This window comes from Pangasianodon hypophthalmus, chromosome 10 (genome assembly GCF_027358585.1).
Source record: "Pangasianodon hypophthalmus isolate fPanHyp1 chromosome 10, fPanHyp1.pri, whole genome shotgun sequence".
NCBI lineage: Eukaryota > Metazoa > Chordata > Actinopteri > Siluriformes > Pangasiidae > Pangasianodon > Pangasianodon hypophthalmus.
In genome coordinates this window covers 4,895,356-4,918,149 of record NC_069719.1, presented here as the reverse complement: position 1 = coordinate 4,918,149, position 22,794 = coordinate 4,895,356, and the positions used below count along the sequence as shown (strand labels likewise).

Genomic DNA, 22,794 nt, shown 5'->3' with positions numbered 1-22,794 from the left:
AATGTTCTGCTGGGAAACTTTGGGTCCTGGCATTCACGTGGATGTTACTTTGACACGTACCACCTACCTAAAAATTGTTGCGGTCCAAGTACACCCCTTCATGGCAACGGTATTCCCTAATGGTAGTGGCCTCTTTCAGCAGAATAATGCGCGCTGCCACACAGCAAAATTTGTTCAGGAATGGTTTGAGGAATATGACAGAGGATTCAAGGTGTTGACTTGGCCTCCGAATTCTCCATATCTCAGTCCGATCGAGCATCTATAGGATGTGCTGGACAATTCTTGGAGGCCCCACCTCACAACTTACAGGACTTAAAGGATCTGCTGCTAACGCCTTGGTGCCAGATACCACATCACACCTTCAGAGGTCTTGTGGAGTCCATGCCTCGATGGATCAGAGCTGTTTTGGTGGCACAAGGAGGACCTACACAATATTAGGCAGGTGGTTTTAATCTTTACTTCTGACATTGAACATCTGTTCATAGCAACTGTTCATTTATTTAGTTTTATACAGATAAAAGTGCACATTGTTTTGCATTGTTAATGGTTCACAAATAAGTCTTTTCAGTGAAAAATCTTCATTCAGATTGCGTTCAAAATATACTTAGGATTGAATCGATTTAAATCGTGATCAGAGTGTATCGTTCCAGCCCTACAAATCATGGCCTTTTTGACACTTGTGGCTTTCCATACTCAGAGCTCCATCCCTGCACCCTGTCACTCGCAGATGCCCTGCGTCGTTTTCTGGGACTGGGAGCTGAAATTAAGTCTAAAATCACCATCTCGGACTGGTCTGTGAGCCACATGTGCAGTCTGGGTTGAATGACAGGGGTCTGTTTTCTCACATCTCAGCACAGCTCGAGCGTCAGTCGGGATGTGAGATCTGATGCTGGCTGTTTATTCCGGCAGATTAGAGTCGACCTGATTAAAAAACATGCAGCTAAAAACAGCTGAAATGCAAAACGTTACCAGTTTCTCCATCTCAGTGCTCCCGGGAAGAGAGTCAGCATCTCCGGTAAGGGCCATGAAGACGGTCGGTGAAGCGCGCGAGCTCGCGGAGTTGCGGTAACGTCAGTGCACGCAGATGTGCGGGTTAACCCGTTAAACCCTGAACCGCATTATAGCAGCACCACAGGCACGTCTGGGTATGCATAGCACTGTACTGCACAGGCTCCTCTTTTTAAATGCATTTAAGCCTGGATCAGCATGAAACTTCCATTTTATGACGAGTGAATCGTTTTCTTTTTTTAAATGAATCGACTCCCAGGAGGAATGAATCAAAAAATCAGTGGTTACTTTTATCAGATAGTTTATCAGATAGATGCCCGGCATGTAGGTGCACACTGTAGGTGCACAGGTACTGACTGTACCCCCTCTACCCTGTCCCTCGGTGAATATAGAACAACACTAAGCAGATATTATTTGTCTGATGATCCATTTTCAGCTTAACACTAACACTGAAGTTGGTATGAGTGTATCAGACACAGCAGTGTTGGGCTTTCGAAACACAGTGTACACTTTCTGCACTTCACTACACACACCTGCCTTGTTAATCAGCCTTGCAGGTGTACAGTTAAGAGACTAAAGTTCACTTTTTATCCATGCAGTTTGTGTGTGCGTGTGTGTGAGAGAGAGAATTGTCCTCTTTATCAGTGTCAGTTTCTGACCACAACACTGCTGTTGGCTGGAGATTTCTATTTCTGGTTGATGGACAGTTTGTGAACCCAATAAAGTTGCCACTGAGTATAGGTCCATCCATCCATCCATCCATTTTCTGTACCACTGATCCTACACAGGGTCACCTGGATCCTATCCCAGGGAACTCAGGGTACAAGGATTCCAACCCAGTGCAGGGCACAATCACACACACACACGCACACACTAAAGACAAGGTTACAACACATGTCTTTGGACTTGGGGAGGAAACCAGAGTACCCAGAAGAAACCCCCAAAGCATGGCAAGAATCCTGCAAAATCCATGCACACAGGACGTAGGCAAGAATTGAACCCCCAACCCCAGAAGTGCGAGGCAAACATGCTAACCACTAAACAACAATGACAACAACAACAGTAGTTGAGTCGTTCTGGTAATCGATTCTACTGAATCACTTAAACGATTCACTTAAAAAATGAACCGATTCTGTGGAGGTACACTATATTACCAAAAGTATTCGGTCATCTGCCTTGACTCACATATGAACTTAAGTGCCATCCCATTCCTAATCCATAGGGTTCAATATGATGTCGGTCCACCTTTTGCAGCTATTACAGCTTCAACTCTTCTGGGAAGGCTGTCCACAAGGTTGAGGAGTGTGTTTATAGGAATTTTTGACCATTCTTCCAAAAGCGCATTGGTGAGGTCACACACTGATGTTGGTCGAGAAGGCCTGGCTCTCAGTCTCCGCTCTAATTCATCCCAAAGGTGTTCTATCGGGTTCAGGTCAGGACTCTGTGCAGGCCAGTCAAGTTCATCCACACCAGACTCTGTCATCCATGTCTTTATGGACCTTGCTTTGTGCACTGGTGCGCAGTCATGTTGGAAGAGGAAGGGGCCCGCTCCAAACTGTTCCCACAAGGTTGGGAGCATGGAATTGTCCAAAATGTTTTGGTATCCTGAAGCATTCAAAGTTCCTTTCACTGGAACTAAGGGGCCAAGCCCAACTCCTGAAAAACAACCCCACACCATAATTCCTCCTCCACCAAATTTCACACTCGGCACAATGCAGTCCGAAATGTACTGTTCTCCTGGCAACCTCCAAACCCAGACTCGTCCATCAGATTGCCAGATGGAAAAGCGTGATTCATCACTCCAGAGAGCACGTCTCCACTGCTCTAGAGTCCAGTGGCGGCGTGCTTTACACCACTGCATCCGACGCTTTGCATTGCACTTGGTGATGTGTGGCTTGGATGCAGCTGCTCGGCCATGGAAACCCATTCCATGAAGCTCTCTGCGTACTGTACTTGGGCTAATCTGAAGGTCACATGAAGTTTGGAGCTCTGTAGCAATTGACTGTGAAGAAAGTTGACGACCTCTTTGCACTATGCGCTTCAGCATCCGCTGACCCCTCTCCGTCAGTTTACGTGGCCTACCACTTCATGGCTGAGTTGCTGTTGTTCCCAAACTCTTCCATTTTGTTATGATAAAGCTGACAGTTGACTGTGGAATATTTAGGAGCGAGGAAATTTCACGACTGGATTTGTTGCACAGGTGGCATCCTATGACAGTTCCACGCTGGAATTCACTGAGCTCCTGAGAGCGGCCCATTCTTTCACAAATGTTTGTAAAAACAGTCTGCATGCCTAAGTGCTTGATTTTATACACCTGTGGCCAGGCCAAGTGATTAGGACACCTGATTCTGATCATTTGGATGGGTGACCAAATACTTTTGGTAATATAGTGTATGTGGTAATGTACCAGATAAAATGGCCAATGATTACTGATATTTATTTAGATATTAAAAAAAAAAAAAAAAAAAAAAAGGTTCCACACAGCATAAATATCAGTTGAAATTTAGCACAGAGATTTATTTTATGGTATTTTAATTACCATAAAATATTTAAGCTTTAAATACACCAAAAATAGGTTGAAAAAAATAAAAAGATTCTTTTACTTTCTCTGAAGTTCTCAAGCATACTGTGTTTTATTTTTGTTTGTTTTTCACAGGAACATTCTTACGTGTCAGTCAGTCATTATGCAAAATTCCAACCTCACATGCTTAACAGGGATCTGACGAAAATAAATACAGACGAACACACATGAAGAAGAAGACGGATGATATAATAAATACACACCGGTTTACCTTATGATAATGGTTATAAATAAAAACTCATGTCTTTAGTAACATTCCTGAACAAATGTTCATTGTTGAGTTAAAAAGAGAGGCATTTCAAAACAAATGAAAGGACACAGAGTATTAGACTAATACTTGTCTAACTTCGAGAAGTCTGGGACAAAGGAAAAAGGCACACAAAGCAAAAGTCAAAAAGGATATAAAAAGTTGTCAATGTTCATTAATAAGTTAGTGAGTTTTCAAGTAATAAAATGTGCAACTGTTTTTCCTATTTCTTTCACACGTGTGAAATTTCAGAAGAAAAATAAAAGCGCTAATGTTTAATGTTTAACAGAACATAACAGAAAGGGTTAACTCCAAACACACTCACTACAAAAAGATTAAAAGCACGTCAGAAGTGACAGTGCTTTCTCTTGTTGTTAATAATGACCCTGCCGTACAGGTACAGGTGAGGTCAGAGGTCACTGGAGAACGAAAGCCGCAAGGTGAAAACTGACTGGAGGTCGAAGGTCATGGGTGACTGGCTGCGGGAGTCAGGGTGGAGGGGAACATCAGGACTCTTGCGTGCATGAAAGACAGATTGGGAAGGAGCGAGATCACGTGGGCTGCCTCCTGGCTTATCTCTCCATCTCGCTCAGGCTTCCTGAGAACACACACACACACACACACACACACACACACACTCGTGTATCAATGCATGCATGTACACAAGGGGTGGCACAGCATGAAAAATTCAGGGTATGATAATTAACATATGTTAAAAATATATATATCAGTTTTCTCTACATCACTTCATCTGCTTATATGATTATAGCCTTGATTCACATTAGGGCTGAATCTGTGCTGTTTATTCACAGTCTACTGAAAAGTCAGCACTAAATATCAGCTCTTATTAATTTAGTTCTTTTTTATTATCATTACAATTATTTGGTTTGTTTGGTTAACCTTCTTTTAGGAGTGGTCCAGTAAATTAGTGCAAATAAACAGGGTGTCTCATGAATCCAGCATCACAGGGTAAATCTCTCTCTCTATATATTTTTTTATATTTTTACTTCTGACATCATTCCCTGTGTGTAAATTTGTATACTGAGAAAAATGGTGGACATTTTGATCAAGTTCTCTAAATAAAAGCTCCTATGTTGCTGGACTTATAGGACACTCTGTATAGAGTGGGGTGCAAAAGTCTGAGAGCACTAGTGAAAAATGCTTCTATTTCGCTTTTTTTTTCCTAGTTTAGTATCAAATTTTCCATTACAATTATCTTATCAACAACTTGAGTGAAAAGAGTGAATATTTACATTAATTCAATGAAATTATTTGCTGTTAAGACAGCGTGCATGGGTTCCACAACAACAGAAGATGTACTGTATGACTTCTAACCTTTTGTAGCTAATACGGTCAATATTACAAATTTGCTTAAATTTAAATAGTGACCTGGAAATAATGCCCAATCTTTAATATTCAACATTTTACATTAACATTTCCTTCCTTTGTTTTAAATTCTTCAAAATGCAAAAACCTTCCTTCTATTTACAGTTTTAAATTAAAGGTTTCATAGTCTACCAAAACAAGGAGGTGGAAGGTGGGACCAAAAACCTGAAAAAAGTAGAAATCTGTTTGAGCAGGACTAAAGTGCCGCTGCATCGCTCTCTTTAGGTAGACATGAAGCGAGGGCTAAATTTCACTCCAACACTATGAGCATTGTGGATAAAGTATGAAACCGTTAACCGAAGCAAAAACATACTAAGATCTCAGAGAAAGATGCTTAAACTAAAAAGTCAATTCAGAATTTCATCACAAAATAAATCCTGAACACCACCGAAGAGGACATGTTAATTATAAAGATTAATATGCTCGTCATTCAGGGGGGATATTTCCTTTAAGATCATATGTTGAGGTGTGTGTGTGCGTGTGTGTGCGCGTGTGTGTGTGTGAAGACACACCTGGTCACAGTGCTATTCTTTTCAACGGTCTCCATCAGTCTGGTAAAGGCGTCTGCTACATTACTGCCAGTGTTACTGCTCTCCAGTTTAGCAGTGGTCAGTTCATACAGCTCTGGATCCACTCCTACATACCCACCCACACACACACACACACACACACACACACACACACACACACACACACACACAGATATGTATTTACACTTTATATTATTATTATTAATACACACACACACGTATATACACATAGTGTATATCAGTGCCTACAGACACTCATGTTTTATCAGGTCAACTCTTGTTTTTTTCTCTCTCACTCACACTCGCACACATACGCAGTTAAAGCTGAGCTTTCAATGCAACACTGAGATTAGCACACAAAAGACATGGGACGACACCCACAGTTTAACACACCCTTATAAACAAAGCACAAACACTCTGTGCTCCACTGAGAGCAGAGGATGCAATGACACTCAAGCACTGGGAATAATTAAGAATGCCGAAAGTGTTTTCAGGAAGCATGTTTAGTATACGGGTAAGTTGTTTTTGTTAAAATTAAATCACACTGAGGTATGACGAGAGTGAATTCCTTTGTGTGTGAAAAATAAGGGCTCTCCACATTTATATACATTTTTTTTTTAATTCAAAAAACATGGAATGTTGAGGCCCAAAGTCAAGGAAACTACCGAGATCTGACATTGGAGCGAATACAATCTATACATCTATTCAAACCCAAACCCCAAAACAGGGCTTTTCACTTTATCAAAAAAAATGGAATTTTTATGCATATGGCTACAGAATACACAAAATTTAAAAATTAAAAATTAATGCAAGAATTCTTACAAAGTGAAATACAGGGAGATTTATAGAAAAGTTGCAAAAAATGGCTCTGTACTATGTGATAGATTTATGATTTATTCAAACTCAAATTCCATTCAAATATGATTTTTTTTTTGTCCTTACAATGTAGACCTCAACTGCTGAGAAAAATTTCCCATGATTCTATGCAAAGCTGCTTCTTTTAACATCCTTATTGTCCTTATTGTCCAAAAAGGCTGTGATTTGGTTTAATTGGCTTATAATATAAAGTGTAAAGTCAGCTACTTTATCTAAGCTAAGCAGGTACGGTGTCATTTTGCACTCTAACTCTTAATCAGCAGATTAGCTAACAGTCTGCAGTCATACTGACACAATATTTACTTACACTGTGCCACATGATTTGTCCTGTAAGGTTTCTGAATAACTGTTAATTGTTGGAATGAATCCTAGAAAGAACTGTTCTGTTAAACACTACTGTTTCGAGAACAGTGATAATCTGGTAGCATCTTTCGAGTTTCTCATGCTGTAGTATTCAAGCACTCAGATTCAATTAATCTCTACAGTTAACTGAGGAACAGACTGTGGCCTGATTTTACTAACAGGGCTCCCAGCTTCCATGAGAAAAGGAATTGTTAGTAAAATCAGGTGGAGATACAGAGAAACAGAGGGCAATTAACCACAATTAACCCTCTTTCTTGCAAGGTCTGGATCCTAAAATCTAAGAGCAGAGGAAGCCAGGAAGGGTTCGTATCGTGAAAAACATCACCAAAACTGAATCTTCATTCCAAACTACCCCAAGTGAAAGAAATAGCAGGAAGTAGGAAATGAAAGAAGGATTCATAGCAAGCCAAACACAGCACTTTGCTAAGGATGCAAGGATATGTGTACATATGCGTATGAATGTATGCTATACCACAGCGCTGTTGAATTCTCAAATCTGATTGGTCAGAAGATGTCAATTTATTTTCCATAAGAGCAGCACTGACAGTAGTGTAGCTGCAAATCACAGGTTTATATCAATGCACTCATTCTACTACCTTAATGTTTCTTTAGTAACAACTTACACAGGAACTGGTGGAAGTTGCTGGTGTATGGTGGAAAAGTTATTAAAGTTTTATCAATTATGGAAGGAGTCTCCAGTGTCAGCATTTTCTAACAGTCGTCAGGAAAGAGCAGTTTGTGGTTTCGTAGTAATTCTGCTTTCATTCAATTCAATTCAATTTTAACAATGGGCATTGTCACAAAACAGATTTTCAAAAAAAAATCGGAAATAAGTGTACATTTTTACATTTTAAATTTATCCCTAGAGCCAGAGGTGACGGTGGGAAGGAAAAACTCCCTGACAAGACATGAGGAAGAAACCAGACTCAAAAGGGAACCCATCCTCATCTGGGAGACACCGGATAGTGCGATTATAAATCATTTCTCTTCTATAACTGCATACTATAGAGGCAGGCAGTGTTAACTGTGATAAAAGAAACTTGAGTTTGAGCATCTGAGTCATTTCTGACTTCAATGGGGTTTCACCTTTATGTCCAAAGTATCAAAGTGAAGTTATCAACTGTTCAGTGATTATAACGTACGTGATAAAAGAAACTAACGTTTCATAGACATTCCGCAACATTAGTCGTAACTATAAATGGATAAAATGTACAACATCTTGTTCTACAATAAATAAAACCAATAACTGCTGGCACATTGCTGTGGTATAAGAGAAATAAAACACTTTGGGACTTGCTGTTATAAGAAAATAATCAACTTCGGGGTCATATTGGATCTCTGCTTTGTGTTGTGCCGCATTGCTCCACCCCATCATTGATTATTTTTCCCTATAATAGCACAGACGTTGTGTTTTATTCTTTAGATAGGTCAGTCTGTGTATATGCTAGGGGTGAAACCGTGGGGAAAAAGTCAGAGTATAATAATCATACAACTTAATATTAAGCTTTATATCATTATACATCATGGATTACACTGTCAAAGAGTGCAACATTAAATGCCAGAACTTCAGCAAAATGAGTATTATATCATTTGGTTGGAAAAATCTACAAACGTAATTAGTAAAACACGCCCAAGTGGATTACATTTTCTAAGTACTCATTTCTTCAGTCAAGTTTGTTGCTTATTAAGTGAGTTTTTGTGACATTATTATAACTCTGACATTATTATTATTATTATTGATACTTATAACAGAATGTTAATTCTGTATCTATTTCAGATCCTCTGATCATTTTATACTCTCATACTGGTTCATCATCACACCCTTAGTATACACAGTATGTAATGTCAGTGTGTGTTGCTCAGGACTTGTTCCTGTCCTCTAACCTGGCATCGGTGTATCAGTGTCACTGTCTGAGCTACAGTCCTCCATCGGCCCAAAGAAATCGAGGTTGAGTTGTGTGACAGCACCCCCTGGTGCTGCGGTGCGTAATGGCAGCACACACGGAGGCAAGTGAGGGTTAAAAAGAGGTTAATGCTTCCGAACACACACACACACACACACACACACACACACACCTGCTCATAGACTCGAAAAAAAAACTATATACAGTATGCAAAGTTATAGAAATTAATGAATCAGTTCTAAGTTTTAGAAAAGTTTTAGCTTCAGTTTTCAGATTAAATTTCTATCACATACACATCTACACAGAGGAAAGTAATTATCAACTTCCAGTAAGTCTGAAATTTTAAAAGCTGCTCTTTTAAAATTAAAAGTGTTAACAAAAGTTTTTTTTTCCCCATTTCTAAGCACTGACTGTATGTTAATGCCAAAACAAGTCAGTTGGTCCATGTTGTAGATATTACAGCTTGTTGACCGATTTAAAGATTTCTCATTGATTATGGCACTAGCTTTTTGTCCGTCATTAAGAAATTATATATATATATATATATATATATATATATACACACACACACAGTGCTGTGCAAAAGTCTTAGGCACATGCAAAGAAATGCTGTAGAGCAAAGATGCCTTCAAAAATAATGAAATTAAATTTTTTTGTCTGAAAAGTGTCTCTTATGGAATCTGCTGCTTTCTTTACTGACCTACAAACATTTTTCTGTAACATTTAATTTTGTGCTGGAAAACTAATGTTTTGAATTCTAAAATGTTTTTGTACTGAATCAATAATGTAGAAGTCATAAAATAAACATCTATAACAAAGTTCGTACTAAAAAAATAGGGTGCCTAAAACTTTTGCACAGTACTGTATATGTGTATGTGCTGAATCTTCATCAGGCTGAATAAGAAGAGTGAGGAAAAGTGCATCATCTTGAAAAGAGATTTCAACAGTACAGCTGTACAGGAAAGACAGTCAAACAGGAAAGAATAGAAATATGAGGAAATATGATGCACAATATAAACCTTTTTATTTAACTTATTTTACAAGCGTTGTCCTATGCACAGAGTTTTCCATTAATAATTATAATTCAAACCTGAGAAATGAAGAGTCCAAAATCAAAAGTGCACCAGAAATCAAATCACAGTTTATCAGCTTTTATCAGAAAGCTCGACTGACAAGCAAGAGATGAAGGAAATGAAACAGAAAGACAGAACAGATCAGAGACACAAATTGTTGAAGAAATGAAAGATATAAACAGACATCTTTTTAACTCTAATGGTGTTAAATCTGAAGGTCTTTGCAGCTATTGTGGTAATATACTGAATATCTGAAAGATTAAGATTGAAATAGGACTATGTATAGAACTGTAGATTTATTTCAAAAACATTGATGAATCAAAAAATATGTTTAAAAAAAAAAACAAAAAAAACCCTGAACCCCTGAAACTCAAATATTAACCAGGCCATCTTTTTCCATAAGATTTCCATTATTTTCATTAAATATTAAATCTTTTTTTTTTTTTTTTTGCATTGGGAATCACAAAGGCAGGAATTAAATTCAGTTGCATGGGACACACGGATAACTCAGCAAGTGCAAATGTATTGTAATGCAGTACACCAATCATAAGTGCATTCCTATACTGCCACATGCCTTCATCACTTCCCCTTGAAGAAATCCCTATTGTAATATTTAAGGCTGTTCCAATACTTTATCAGTTTAAATTCAATCGATTAGTGTTTGGATAAAAGATAGATTGACACAATGTGAGCTGGAACTTCAGGGGTGGACAAATCAGTAGCCCAGGTGCCCAAATGCCTACGTCCAGGCTATTCGTTTTTTTATTCAGAAATAAAACGGATTCCTTACTGACTTTCGCAATAAAAGTTTTCATTTGTGGCGTATGTTCAAACGTAATGCGCTTAACATGGATGCAGTGCAGCTCAACACTGTAACAACAGTGTGTTCTTCCGAATCCCACCTCCTGCTGCACTACACACATCGGCCAACGTGATCTGGCCGTCAGTAAAACACAGTATATCCTTTCAGAATCAGGAACACATGAATAAAATAACGAACTGAAGTGTAAAACTGTCATATAACTCTCTTGCTTACTACACCCAGTCACCTCGCAGTTAAACATATCGACATAACATAAAGATGCTAGATGCCAGAGTCGTATAATATCTTTTAGATAGAACAGAACAAAACATTGGCCTAGGACTTGATGACATTTTGCAGAAACGTTGTTAAAATAGGATATTGATCATATACTTGTACCATAGCCTCAGTCTGTATTAATGCACTTAACTAGCTGACTAGCTCATCATACGTTATTAGATTACATTAAATAGTCACCGGGCAACCAAAGCATGGGACTGGGCAGCACATTGGAGCTTTCACTTGACCGGTAGGGTAGCATAATGGATTTATGATTTGTCTACCCCTGACTTGTCTAGAAGTCAGTGCTAATTGATAAAATTGTACTTTTATTACAGGAAAAAACTCCGCTAATATCATTATTCTGTCGGACTGCTTGTGGTTTGAAGGAAACTGTGCTCAAATCGCCAAGGAAACTTGTTATCTAGGGCAAGTTTGTTTTAAAAATAAATCCAATTTCACTACACACTGCTCTCTTTGTGCTGCAAGTGGCACGTCGACTTTTAGAGAGAACAAGACCAAAGGCACCAACTCAACTGTTTCTGCCTTTGTTTTTGGCGATGTATAAGAACTTATAGAGGCCATGAGAAGATAATTTCTGATAATTTCTCTGTAAATGCCAAAAGCTCTTGACATCAGTTGAGTTTCAGGAGTGCACATGGACCACCAGGTCAAAGTCAGGCTTTTGTATATTATACACATTTTGTTGTGACATTTTAGCATTATCCCAATGCTGAGTCATAGTTTGGTGCATTTTAACATTTTAGCACCTGCTCAGTGAAATGGCTTCATTTGCACCAAACCTGATAAATTTTCTGTGCAGCCTGAGATTCGGTGGCGTATGACTGTAATACTTTGGTCAAAAATATTGCATATTGACCAAATGAGGTAGTGCATCTCAGGGTGCAGCATAACAACAAGAGTGATTACAGCAAAGAGATAAAGGTAGAAGACAAGACACAGCAGTAGGACAAAAGGCTTGTTACGTGTCCTCTGTGCAGAGCAGAGGATTATGGCACCTTGTTTTAAGGCAGTCCAGTTTATTCACTAGAGCTGAGAGGAAATGATTAAAGGACAAAAATTAGCAGAAGAAGTCTGAAATTCAGCTGTGTGAGAAAATGATGATCTGTATCCAATCAGCAAGAAATGGTGTAGCAGAATGAAGAAAGAATAAGGACAACTACAATAAAGGAAGTGGGAAAACAGAGAAAGGAAGTTGTATCAGGAGTAAGATTTCTGTCGAGAGTGACGGGTGGTTTTGCGTTGCGTTACAGAGAAAGAAGCTCGGCGCTGAGACGTACCGTCGTCTTCGAAACTTAATGAGGACACCACCTGCTGGAGACAGACAGACAGACAGACACTTTTAAACATTTTATTACAGCAGGAGAAGGACCAGAGTGGTTCAAGCTAACAGGAAGGCTATGGTAAGGCAAATAATCACTCTTTACAAGCGTGGTGAGCAGAAAAGCATCTCAGAACACACATCATGTCAAATCTTGAGGTAAATGGGCTACAGTGGCAGAAGACCACATCGGGTTCTACTCCTGTCAGCCAAGACCAGGAATGTGATGCTACACTGGGCATGGGTTCACCAAAACTGGACAGATCAAAATCTGAAAAAGACTGGGTGACGTTTTTCCAGTTTCGATGAGCTTGTGTCCACTGTGGCCACAGACTCCTGTCAGTTTGAACCAGTCTGATCTCTCCAGTCAACAAGGCATGTGAAAATTACAAGAGATCAGCAGTTACTGAACTTCTGAAAACAAACATGCCATGGACAAAGTCATGAGATCACATTTTGCATCATGTTTGATGCTCAAGCTCTTGACCTGTGTCTGCATGACTTTATACATTTCACTGCTGCCACATGATTGGCTGATCGGATAATTGCATGAATGAGCATACTATGTATTCATGTGTACTAAGCTCTTGTATTTTTAGTTTTTTTGTGTGTTACACCTCTGTCCACCACAGACTCGATTAAATTATATGATTGTATGATTCTTTCCTCCGTACCTGAGTGCATAGAGCAGATCTTCCCTGACCAGGTGAAGATGCAGAAAAGATGGAGGAAGGTTTCACAGGCTCTTTGGTAGGTTCAAGCATTCCCTAAGAGAGACAAAGAGAACGAGAGCGATGTTTTTTTAAAAGCATTTTAATTTAAGAACACATTTCTTAATTCTCTTTATCATGCTTAACCGAGTTATTATTCACGTAATTCTCTTAAATCATTGGTATACTGCTGTACACTTGGATGATCTTATTGCTCACTCACTGAAGACCAGAAAACATTTCAGAACCAAGATGTTATTAAACCGTCTAAATTAGTATGTTGTGTTGACTACTAACAAATTGACAACTAAGTATGCTGGAAGCATTTTAAACCTTTTACAGCTTGTAATCTGATCATTTAATGATTAGTGGATTAGGATCATCACAGTAAACTCTGAATCTGCAGCAACTGTGCCCAGTATAATAAAGGAATGAATAAACGAATGAATAAAGATTTCCATGTGGCATTTTGCCACGATTAGCTATGATTTAGTTTTGGAATTAACTCACCAGTCCAGCCGCGAACATGGGTACGATGACGGGCTGTTTGTTCTGACCAGTAAACAACTGCAAATGAGATAAACAAATGAAATTCAGATCTTACAGTATTTTAACTGCAAAATTACAGAACAAAAATATTTACAAAAAAAAATAAAAAATCATCATCTTCCATTAATAAGTGAAAAATGGTTTCTTCTTATTGGCTACAAGCAGTTGGGATGATATTGGGTAAGGGAAACAGGTCCATACAAACAAACTATTAGCACTTCATGAAAATTAGTTAGAAGTTAGAAGTGTAAACGTGCTCAAATTTCAACAATTTTAAAAATGGATTTTTCTCATTAATGTGTTATATATGCTTCAGAGATAAATATCAGATTAGTAAAGTTTTGTATTAGATTACAGAACTGAAAACAGAAACGGTTCTTCATGGTGTACACAGAACTTGTTTTACCAAGATCCCACATAAAGAAGCTAATTTGCATGTGCAATCTGATGAAGGAATAACAAAGAGAAATACGGAAACAACTAAATAACAAATGGGACATGTAATCTCGGGAATGAAAACAATATTTAAATCAGTTTTTTGTGTGAGCCAATTGTTCTTGCTAGCGGTTACACAAACTTTTGGAGACTCCCGGAGGTACAAAACAGAAACTTGCTTGTGCAAATTTATCTCCTGCCCCTCGTTCAGATATTATTAATGTATTTGTGTTGAGTCTGCCCAGTATTTTACACTTTTAAGTACAAAACACCCCAACCCACATATTCATGAAGGTGCTGAGCCTTAGACTTTTGGAGACTTCTAAATAAAGGCTCTCTCTGTGAAGTATGTGTAGAGATTTGTAAGTGTTTTCTACGTACAATGTTGTAGATTCCTAGGCAGTCCAGCATAACTCTGTTGCTGTGTGAGCCAACCCACTGCACCTTGAGGCCGTGGGCACTGTGGATGTCCAACAGGTGGCGCCACATGGCTACAGACTCCCTGAGACAACATGGGCGAAAAAAGAAGAATGAAGTGTTCTAATCTCTGCACCCGTCGACGTCTGCAGGTGCAGCCGTGATATGTGATATTTAATAAATAAATACTTGTAGGAATTATGAAATGATCCACCAACATGGTACTAATATTTCACATACGAAAATTAGAATTATTGAATATAAATTGTGTTACAATTTATTAGGATGTAAAAATGCCACTTTTGGCTGAACGTGGGTATGACACCTGATCTCCGCATGGTCCTGGGGCTCCAGCAGGGTCTGGAGGGTCAGCACATCTGAGTCCTCTGGAGCCATCTCCGAAGGGAAAGTGCTTTCGAAAAGATGCTGCAGTTTGTGACTCAACCCAAACTGACAGAGAACGAGAAACAGAGAGAATGACATGAGAGGAAGTAAGTGATACCAACAGAGAGTGACAGAAAGAAAAAAAAAGAAATATAAGGGCATCTTTCTCTCTTATTTCTTAAGCTGTTTTAGTGTTCATCAAGCCTGTGACTGAAGCAACCTTCAGGGAAAAAAATTAATAGATTTTAGCCTGTGTAATACGACAGTATGCAATTCCATGTATTAATGTTACACACACAAACATTTTAGAAAATGGACCATGAACTGACCAGGCCAGATTTTAAAGTTTTTGATAATTTATGGGGAATCCATACTATTCTCTCATTCTGTATCATTATTTTGTTCTCCTTGTACATTCAGCAAGAGTTATGGGCCTCAGCAAACATAGCCTTGTTTACCCACACATCATCTGCCAATTACACACACCATAGTGTGATGGGGTAGATGTGATGAGGTAGACGTACTGATAATAATGATAATAATTAATGGGAGACTTTAAACTAGGCCCAGACCGTGGAGTTTCCAGTGTTTTAAAACTTCTAAAAAGTCACCCAAAACTTTAGTCATACATATTTATGCAATGACAATAATATAGTGCAGTTATAATTTTTCTCACTTTGATCAGTCTGCATTTTCAACATTACTCCATCAAAAGCCATAATCAAAAATGTTTTTAAGGTTTATAGTAACTCTCTAATCAAAACTTTAAAAGGGTTGTGAAAAAAGCACACACAACTAAAAAAAAACCCCAACAATTTCCCCAACATACCAACACATTGTCAGACCGGAGGCTATCAGTAGAGGGCGCTGTTGCAGTACTACTTTTCTGTTCCTCATCAAATGCTGCCCACGACTCCTGTTGTTCCTCATACTCCTCGTGCTGCCCAAACTCTGCCCAACTTTCACCTGTAGAACCTGCTAAACCTCCAAATGGAGCCGAACTAAAATCTGCAAAGCTATCGCTTGGGGGGAGTTCTGAACACATCATTTCATGATTATTATTGTCGTCGTCATCATCATCTTCATCATCTTCTGCAGCCAGCTCCTCTTCCTCCTTCAAGTCCTTCAGGGTGTCTGTGTCTGCAAACTCATCGTGTGAGGAGCAGTCTGATAATGCAGTCACAAAGTCAGCAAATCCCTCTTGACTCAAGGATTCGGTCTGGCTGACATCTGGAAAACCCTGAGTGGCGTCCCTGAAATCTCCAAAGTCCTCATCTGATTCCACTGAAGACCCACCTACAATTCTCTTAGCTTCCCTTATAACCAGATATGCCTCCTCATCATGGACCATCCCCACTGTTGGGTCAACAACAGGCAAACACACTTCCTCAAAATCTTCTTCCACTTGTTCCACTCTTCCAGGAACCACAAGGGATCCTTTAACCACGGGGCTTACTGGAATCTCGTTACAGTTCTCAACGTTTTCCTTAAACTGTGCACCAGACATTTGAATATTCTCCGCCACTGGTGCCAGGGATGTATCAGCAACATCTCCAAGATCTTCAGAGCCACTCTGAATCTTTATTTCACAAAAGGAAGCACCAGAAGGCCCACAAAGACCAGAGAGTGTATCGTCTTCCATTTCCTCCTTTTCCATTTTTTCCTTGTTGCTTTGATCCTCACCTGCCAGATTGGAATCAACTTCCTGGGATTCATTTACCCCATTTCCTGCCAGAGTGTCCCTAGCCTCAGCCTCTTTCTGGGAGATGTTATCCTCCAATAACTCATGAGAATCAATGGGGCCCTTTGATCTAGAAGCTTTGTCAGTTTCTGTGCTGGAATCATCTGCTCTAGACGCTAGCACAGATTCTGTGCTGCTGGCGCTAGTTAATGGAGGCCACTCCAGCTCTTTACCAGTGCAAAGTGTGATGGGTCCATTGCTAAGGCAATGTTCCACTTGATATGTGTTTGGGTTGTCACTGTGCTCATCTTTGCCGCCCAGTTTGAAATCCTGAAGCTCAGAGGTGCTATGCTTCCCTACAATAGAGACCACAGAGTGCTCCCCCTGGGAGTCAGGGGACAAAGGGCCATTGATGAGGACTTTAGATACCTCCAGTTTTCCATTCTCACAGTCCACGGCATCATCAGTCTCGCATACCAGTGACTCAGTATATGGCGCTTCCCGGTCCTTCGTTATTTTTTCCGTATCTTCAAATGCCAACTCTTTCTCTTGCTGACCGACACTCTGTGTAAACGTGTTGTATAGGTCAGGAGGCGAGGTATCTGTCTCATACGACTGATTGAACGCAGTGGGCGTGTCGTACTCTGAGAAGCTGAAACTGGATGACACACCACAGCTGTAACCTCCGAACTCACCAAAGTCGTCTTCGTCTTCCTCCTCTCCGTCCTCATCCAGTGGAGGGGGGGAGGAGGAGTACATGCGGACGACGTCAGGCTCCATGATCCTCTAGTGCCACCTAGAGGACACATAAACCTAAAAAAAAAAAAAAAAAGGAAAACAAAGGAACAGATTCTGAGCCTGGATTGGATGTTGCAATCAGATCTATGGTGCAATTATTACTCTTGAGCTAACAAGTATTATGATGTATTACAGCAGTAAGCGTCAAAAATGCTGAACACCAATGTCAAATCAGTCATATTCTACGAAACAGAAACATGGTGGACCACAGTGTCAACACTCCAAAGCTCCAGACCTTCATCAACACCTGTCTAAGGAGTCCAGTGTTTGCACCAACCAATCCACTACTACTATGATGGATTTCTCATTAATATGACGTTGAACATTGCTGGAAAATGGTGAGTGAAAAAAGAAGCTCTTGTTTTTTTGTTTTTAGAGGCTAACAGCTAAACTTGATCATTATACCTTGTGATTAAGACTACTGAAATTTGTTCTCCTATTAAACACCACTAAATGAGATAGCAATAGCCAACTATGATATCAGTATGACACACAACCATTAACCTTCCACAGGAATAACAAAGAAAATACAACAGTAACCAACAAAATTAGCACGAGAATCACTAAACACATCGGGTGTTTCAGATGGAGTTTTCCTTTAAAGTTCCCATATTCATTAGTAAACTGTACTCTCATGATCACTCATCGCTCATGATCACTGGCATGTGAATAGAACCTTACAGCCATGCTGCCTGACCACTGTGCGACCACTCGTTACGTAACGAAATCAGCACAAACAGCTTGTGTTACAGTCTCGCTGTCTGTTCAATCAACTGTCTGTATGCACATCGATCTTAAAAAGAACAGGAAAGCAGCAGAGAGTCAGAGTAAAGCATAGAACACTCTACATTTTCCTTGTACTGGTTGATAATATAAATAATTCATTTGCACACTGGTGCCCTTTTAGGAGATGCCACGTCAGGAGTGTAACAATACACACATTTTAGATTCGATACGATACAGTGGTGTCTCAATACGATGCTCTTTCAATACAGCAAAAATAAGCATTGTGTGAATATGTGTTATAGGTTTACATTTTCAATTGTAGAGAACAATGAACATTATAAAAGTATAATATTTGAAATTTAATAAATGACAGTGTTTGTGTGATACATTCAGACTCTTAGCAGTGTATAACACACCAAAAGCTGTGCATTAGAATATCACAAAATTAAACATGGCTAATCTTTCATTAGTGTGACTCAAAAAAGGGGGCGTGTCTGAAGCACAGATCTTTTCCCATTTTGCGGTTAGCTTGTTGCGCCATCAGAGTTACGCAGCTCTCTGTAGCCTTAGATATCTTTTTGAATCCTGCTTTAATTAAATGTAGCTGAGAGTTTGCTGAGTGTATGCAGTGTAATAGCTGTATGTTTGCTGTATTAGTGCTGGTATGTTGTTCACATAGACAAAAGATTTGGCACACTGTAATGTTTCGGTCCACCAGAAGTATTGGCACACTGTAATATTTTAGCTGTCAGCGTTGTAACTCCCAAACACCAGAGCTGAAGATTTGAGGGAAATCTTTCAGCCTTTGCTTCCTGCTAAATGCATAAGCTAGTAAACGTAGATGCTAGTGTGTTGGTTCTGAAAAACAGTGTGCTTATACAACGTCTTTCCTGAATCAAGATTAAGAGGAAGTTTCATAGGAGGAAGTATGGGCTTGATTAAGTTTAAAAGTTTATTTCCGTTCACATAATATGTGGAGTTTTATGAGAAATGCATTTATTACTTTATTACTTTTATTACCTTTAATACTTTATTATGCTGCCTGTTGAATGAATGTTTGATATGCATACGTGCCTAGTTGAGAGCCTAGAAATCACTGCTATTTCATCTTATACTAACAATCTGAGGTTCTGCACTTTTTTCAACTAGGCCTATTCCCAACTAAGGACTACATTTTTAAGTAAAACCAACTTATGTCACCTCCAACTTGGATGAAAAGGCAAATTAAATATGGCAGTGGTGGATCAATAGTGACTACTGGTTGGAAGGTTGGCAGTTTGCTTCCTGGTACTGTTAAGCTGTTAAGTGTTGGGCCCTTGAGCAAGGCCCTAAACCCTAAAATGCTCAGCTCTATTGTAAGTCGATTTGGATAAAAGTATCTGCCAAATGAGTAAATGTGAATAACAGATAAGCTATAAGAATACGGTATTATGCTTTTTTTTTTTTTTTTCTTTTTTCACAATGTTAAGAGAGTAAACTTTAGCAGCCCTATTGGTTAATGAAGAGCAAACTAATCAAGACACAATCTGGAATAAAAACCTCTCTCTCTCTATCTCTCTCTCTCACACACACACACACACACACACACACACACGCTGTTTAAGCATGACATCATTCTTAAAGTACTGTCGTGTACAAAATGATGTTTGTAAAATTTGTATATCTGTTTTAGTAAGTTATGTAACTAGTATGAAACATTAGTTCCATGTTTATTTGTTTGTTATAGTTTTTCTCCCGATGATGCCACAGCCAATCAGGGTCATCTGTGGAAAACTCAAACCATCCCATCTGGCACCAACAACCATGCCACGGTTAAAGTCACAGAGATCACACTTTCTGCCCATTCTGATGTTTGATGGGAACATTACCTGAAGCTCTTCACCTGTATCTGCATGATTTTTTTGCATTGAGCTGCCACCACATGATTGGCTGATTGGATAAATGCATGAATGTACAGGTGTTCCTAATAAAGTGGACAGAGAGTGTACGTAAATGATGCATGGTACCTACCATAGAGAAAAAAATATTTAAACCACCATGATATGCTTTAGAAATCTAGTCATGTCTAGTTTTGAATTGGAAATAAAATGATTTCCACAAATTTCCAGTCACAATGATATTTCAGTTGGAATTTGAATTAGAATTTGACTGATTTGAGGGCAGTTGATGACAAACATGTCCCTGCCAAAAACCAACACACACACGCGCACACACACACACACACACACACACACACACACACACACACACACACACACACACACACACACACACACATGATTAGAAAGAGTAAACTGATCTCAGGTAAACTGATCTGTCTCTTTGTCTTCACAGATGCTGAAACCCGATCCACAGATCCAGCTGACTGCATCTCAAACCCGCCTCTTTTGCTCCCACTAAATATATTTGATTTACAAGTCAAATGTCAAATCAAGTGTATGGTTATCCTGTCAATACACACCTGAGTGCAAATGTTAGCATCCCCCAAAGTAAGAAAACATACCTACCACAATCAAATCAAATATGGACATATCCAGAAATCAATCCAAAACATAAAGCAGAACAAGTAGAAGGGTGTGGATCATTATCCCTGAAAGGATTCCAAAGTTTGGGGTTTGAAGTTGGTTGGAGGCAGTTATAAAAGCAAATGAGCAAGCAAGTTAAAATTTAACCTGATTTATTTCACATTTAGAAAGGGAGATGCAAACTTTTGAACTTATATAATTTGGATTTTTCAGCATTAATATCTTAATATGCAGTACGGTAATGACGGTACATCTTCAGCAGGCGCTACATCCTGGTCAGGTTGGATTGTGGTGGATCTGGAGCCTGTAGGCTAATTTAAGTCTGTGCAAATTTGACTTCTATTCAAGCCATGCTTTAAAATCTGTTCATAGATTCACAGTGTTTTGGACGATCATGTGGCAGCAGAGCAATTAATGCGGTTAATGCAGTGTTAATGCAGTAATGTGGCAGCGGCGCAATAAGCCAGTTAATGCAGAAAGTCATGCAGATACAGGTCAAGAGCTTCGGTTAATGTTCGCATTAAACATCAGAACATGAAAAATAAGGTGATCTCAGTGACTTTGATCATGGCATTGTTGTTGTTGTTGTTCAAACAGTCTGGTCTGTTTGGACAAGCCAAAAACTGCTGATCTCACCTTGCCTGGTGGTGGTGGTGTAATGGTGTGGGGAATGTTTTCTTGGCATACACTGGGTGCCAATGGAGCATCACATGAATGCCGTAAATGTAAATGTAAATTTGAATGCCACAGCATATCGGAGTATTTCTGGTAACCCTGTGTATCCCTTTAGGGCCACAATTTACCCATCATCTAAAAACTGTTTCCATGAACATGCCAGTGAGTTCAGTGTACTTCAGTGGCCTTCTCACTCATCAGATCTGATTTAGTAGAGCACCTTTGGGATGTGGTTGAACGGGAGATTGCAGCTGAACAAATCTGCAGCAGTTATGTGATTCAATCATGTCAACATGGTCCAGAATCTCAAAGGCATTTTTTTTATTACACATTGTGGAATCCTTGCCATGAAGATCGGAAAGTGTTCTGAGAGCAAAGACGGCACAATCCACTATTAGTATGGTGTTCTTTAAAAAAATGAAAACGTAAATTGTACTAAAGTATGAACAATATGTTGGAAATGCAGAAATATTATAAAAAGCAGTTAATGCTATACACATAGTAACCCTTCAGGTGTTTACTGGTGTTGCACCACCTGATACACTCGTACCTACACCACACACACTATAATCCACCATGTGAGATACACACACACACACACACACACACACACACACACATGTACATACATACATACATACAGGCCTATACACTGCATTAATGGACAGGGTAGGAAAAGTGCATTATGGGTATTCTGTACCTTCTAGGGTACTTAATTTGGACCCTAACCTTTAGCATGATATCATGAGCACACTGGATGCTCTCCATTATGCTTTCTGACTTAAAACTCCCAAAATACTGCGCAAAATAAGGCTTAGTTGCGGAAATACCAATAGACTCCCGTGTTTACAAAACACTGGCTAAAAGTCTGCACTCGTATTAAGACAAGTCCCGCCTCCTGAGCCAGGATTGGCTGGTTCCACCGCGCTTCGTGCGCTTCGATTGGATACTATTTCCAACTCACGCGCAGTCTGCGGTGGAGGGCTGAAATGTTAGCCAATCCTGGCGAGGAGGCGGGGCTTGCCGGAATACGGATGGGGAGGAAAAAAAACAGCCAAGTAGCCTATTTGCTAATTTGCTAATTCGTCAAAATAGCAACAACTGTTTCGACACCTTTTAACACCGAGCGCCACGTTACACAATTAACTGTCAAGTTAATTAACTAAGCTGTTTCGTTCATTTGCAGCTGTCTAATTTGAAGCTAGCTCTCTAACGTTAACGTCACCTGTCAATAATATAAACATGAGAAATGTAAATAGAGAATAGCTTCACGCGCAGACAGTCTTACCTTCATTTAGCTTTTAGATATAATGATGACATTTTCACCAAATTAGCAAAATAAGGCTTAGTAATCCACTTCGTTCCTGACACCAGTGCGTAATTAGTGGGTAAAGTTCATTTCTGTACACCTCTGAAATAGGTCTCTTTTCCCAGCATGCCATAGTCCAACAGTCTTTCGCTGCTAATGGGAAAAAAACCGCTGATGTTAGCATCGGCCATACG

General features: G+C 39.4%; 2 protein-coding genes across 6 annotated transcripts in view; both read right to left on the bottom strand.

Moving 5' to 3' along the window:
• abch1 (ATP-binding cassette, sub-family H, member 1) overlaps positions 1–1,181 on the bottom strand; it is a 44,273-nt gene extending 43,092 nt beyond the window's left edge. The window contains exon 1 of the mRNA XM_026944070.3: positions 970–1,181. Within this exon, the coding sequence (XP_026799871.2) occupies positions 970–1,026 (57 nt within the window). The 5' untranslated portion in view covers positions 1,027–1,181. The remainder of the gene's footprint in view (positions 1–969) is intronic.
• A 2,364-nt stretch (positions 1,182–3,545) lies between these two features.
• On the bottom strand, positions 3,546–22,737 carry aftphb (aftiphilin b). Of its 5 annotated transcripts, none has more exons than XM_053237612.1 (10): positions 22,580–22,737; positions 15,716–17,380; positions 14,828–14,952; positions 14,467–14,587; positions 13,612–13,668; positions 13,066–13,158; positions 12,351–12,384; positions 8,876–8,968; positions 5,735–5,858; positions 3,546–4,434 (listed from the first exon to the last, which is right to left on the bottom strand). In XM_053237612.1, exons 2-10 carry the CDS (start codon positions 17,345–17,347, stop codon positions 4,302–4,304), a joined length of 2,412 nt encoding a protein of 803 aa, XP_053093587.1. In that variant the 5' UTR covers positions 17,348–17,380; positions 22,580–22,737; the 3' UTR covers positions 3,546–4,301. The 5 variants fall into 5 exon arrangements, with proteins under 5 accessions (XP_053093587.1, XP_034164064.2, XP_053093588.1 ...); XM_034308173.2 differs by having other exon boundaries at positions 12,351–12,381; XM_053237613.1 differs by lacking the exon at positions 8,876–8,968 and having other exon boundaries at positions 3,547–4,434.
• Between the last annotated feature and the right edge of the window lie 57 nt (positions 22,738–22,794).

Coding starts and splice junctions, on each gene's coding strand:
- aftphb (XM_053237612.1), bottom strand. CDS start 17,347: ATGGAGCCTGACGTCGTCCGCATGTACTCCTCCTCCCCCCCTCCACTG. Junction 13,669..14,466: donor GCCTAGGAATCTACAACATT/GTACGTAGAAAA, acceptor TCTCATTTGCAG/TTGTTTACTGGTCAGAACAA. Junction 12,385..13,065: donor GATCTGCTCTATGCACTCAG/GTACGGAGGAAA, acceptor GTCTGTCTCCAG/CAGGTGGTGTCCTCATTAAG.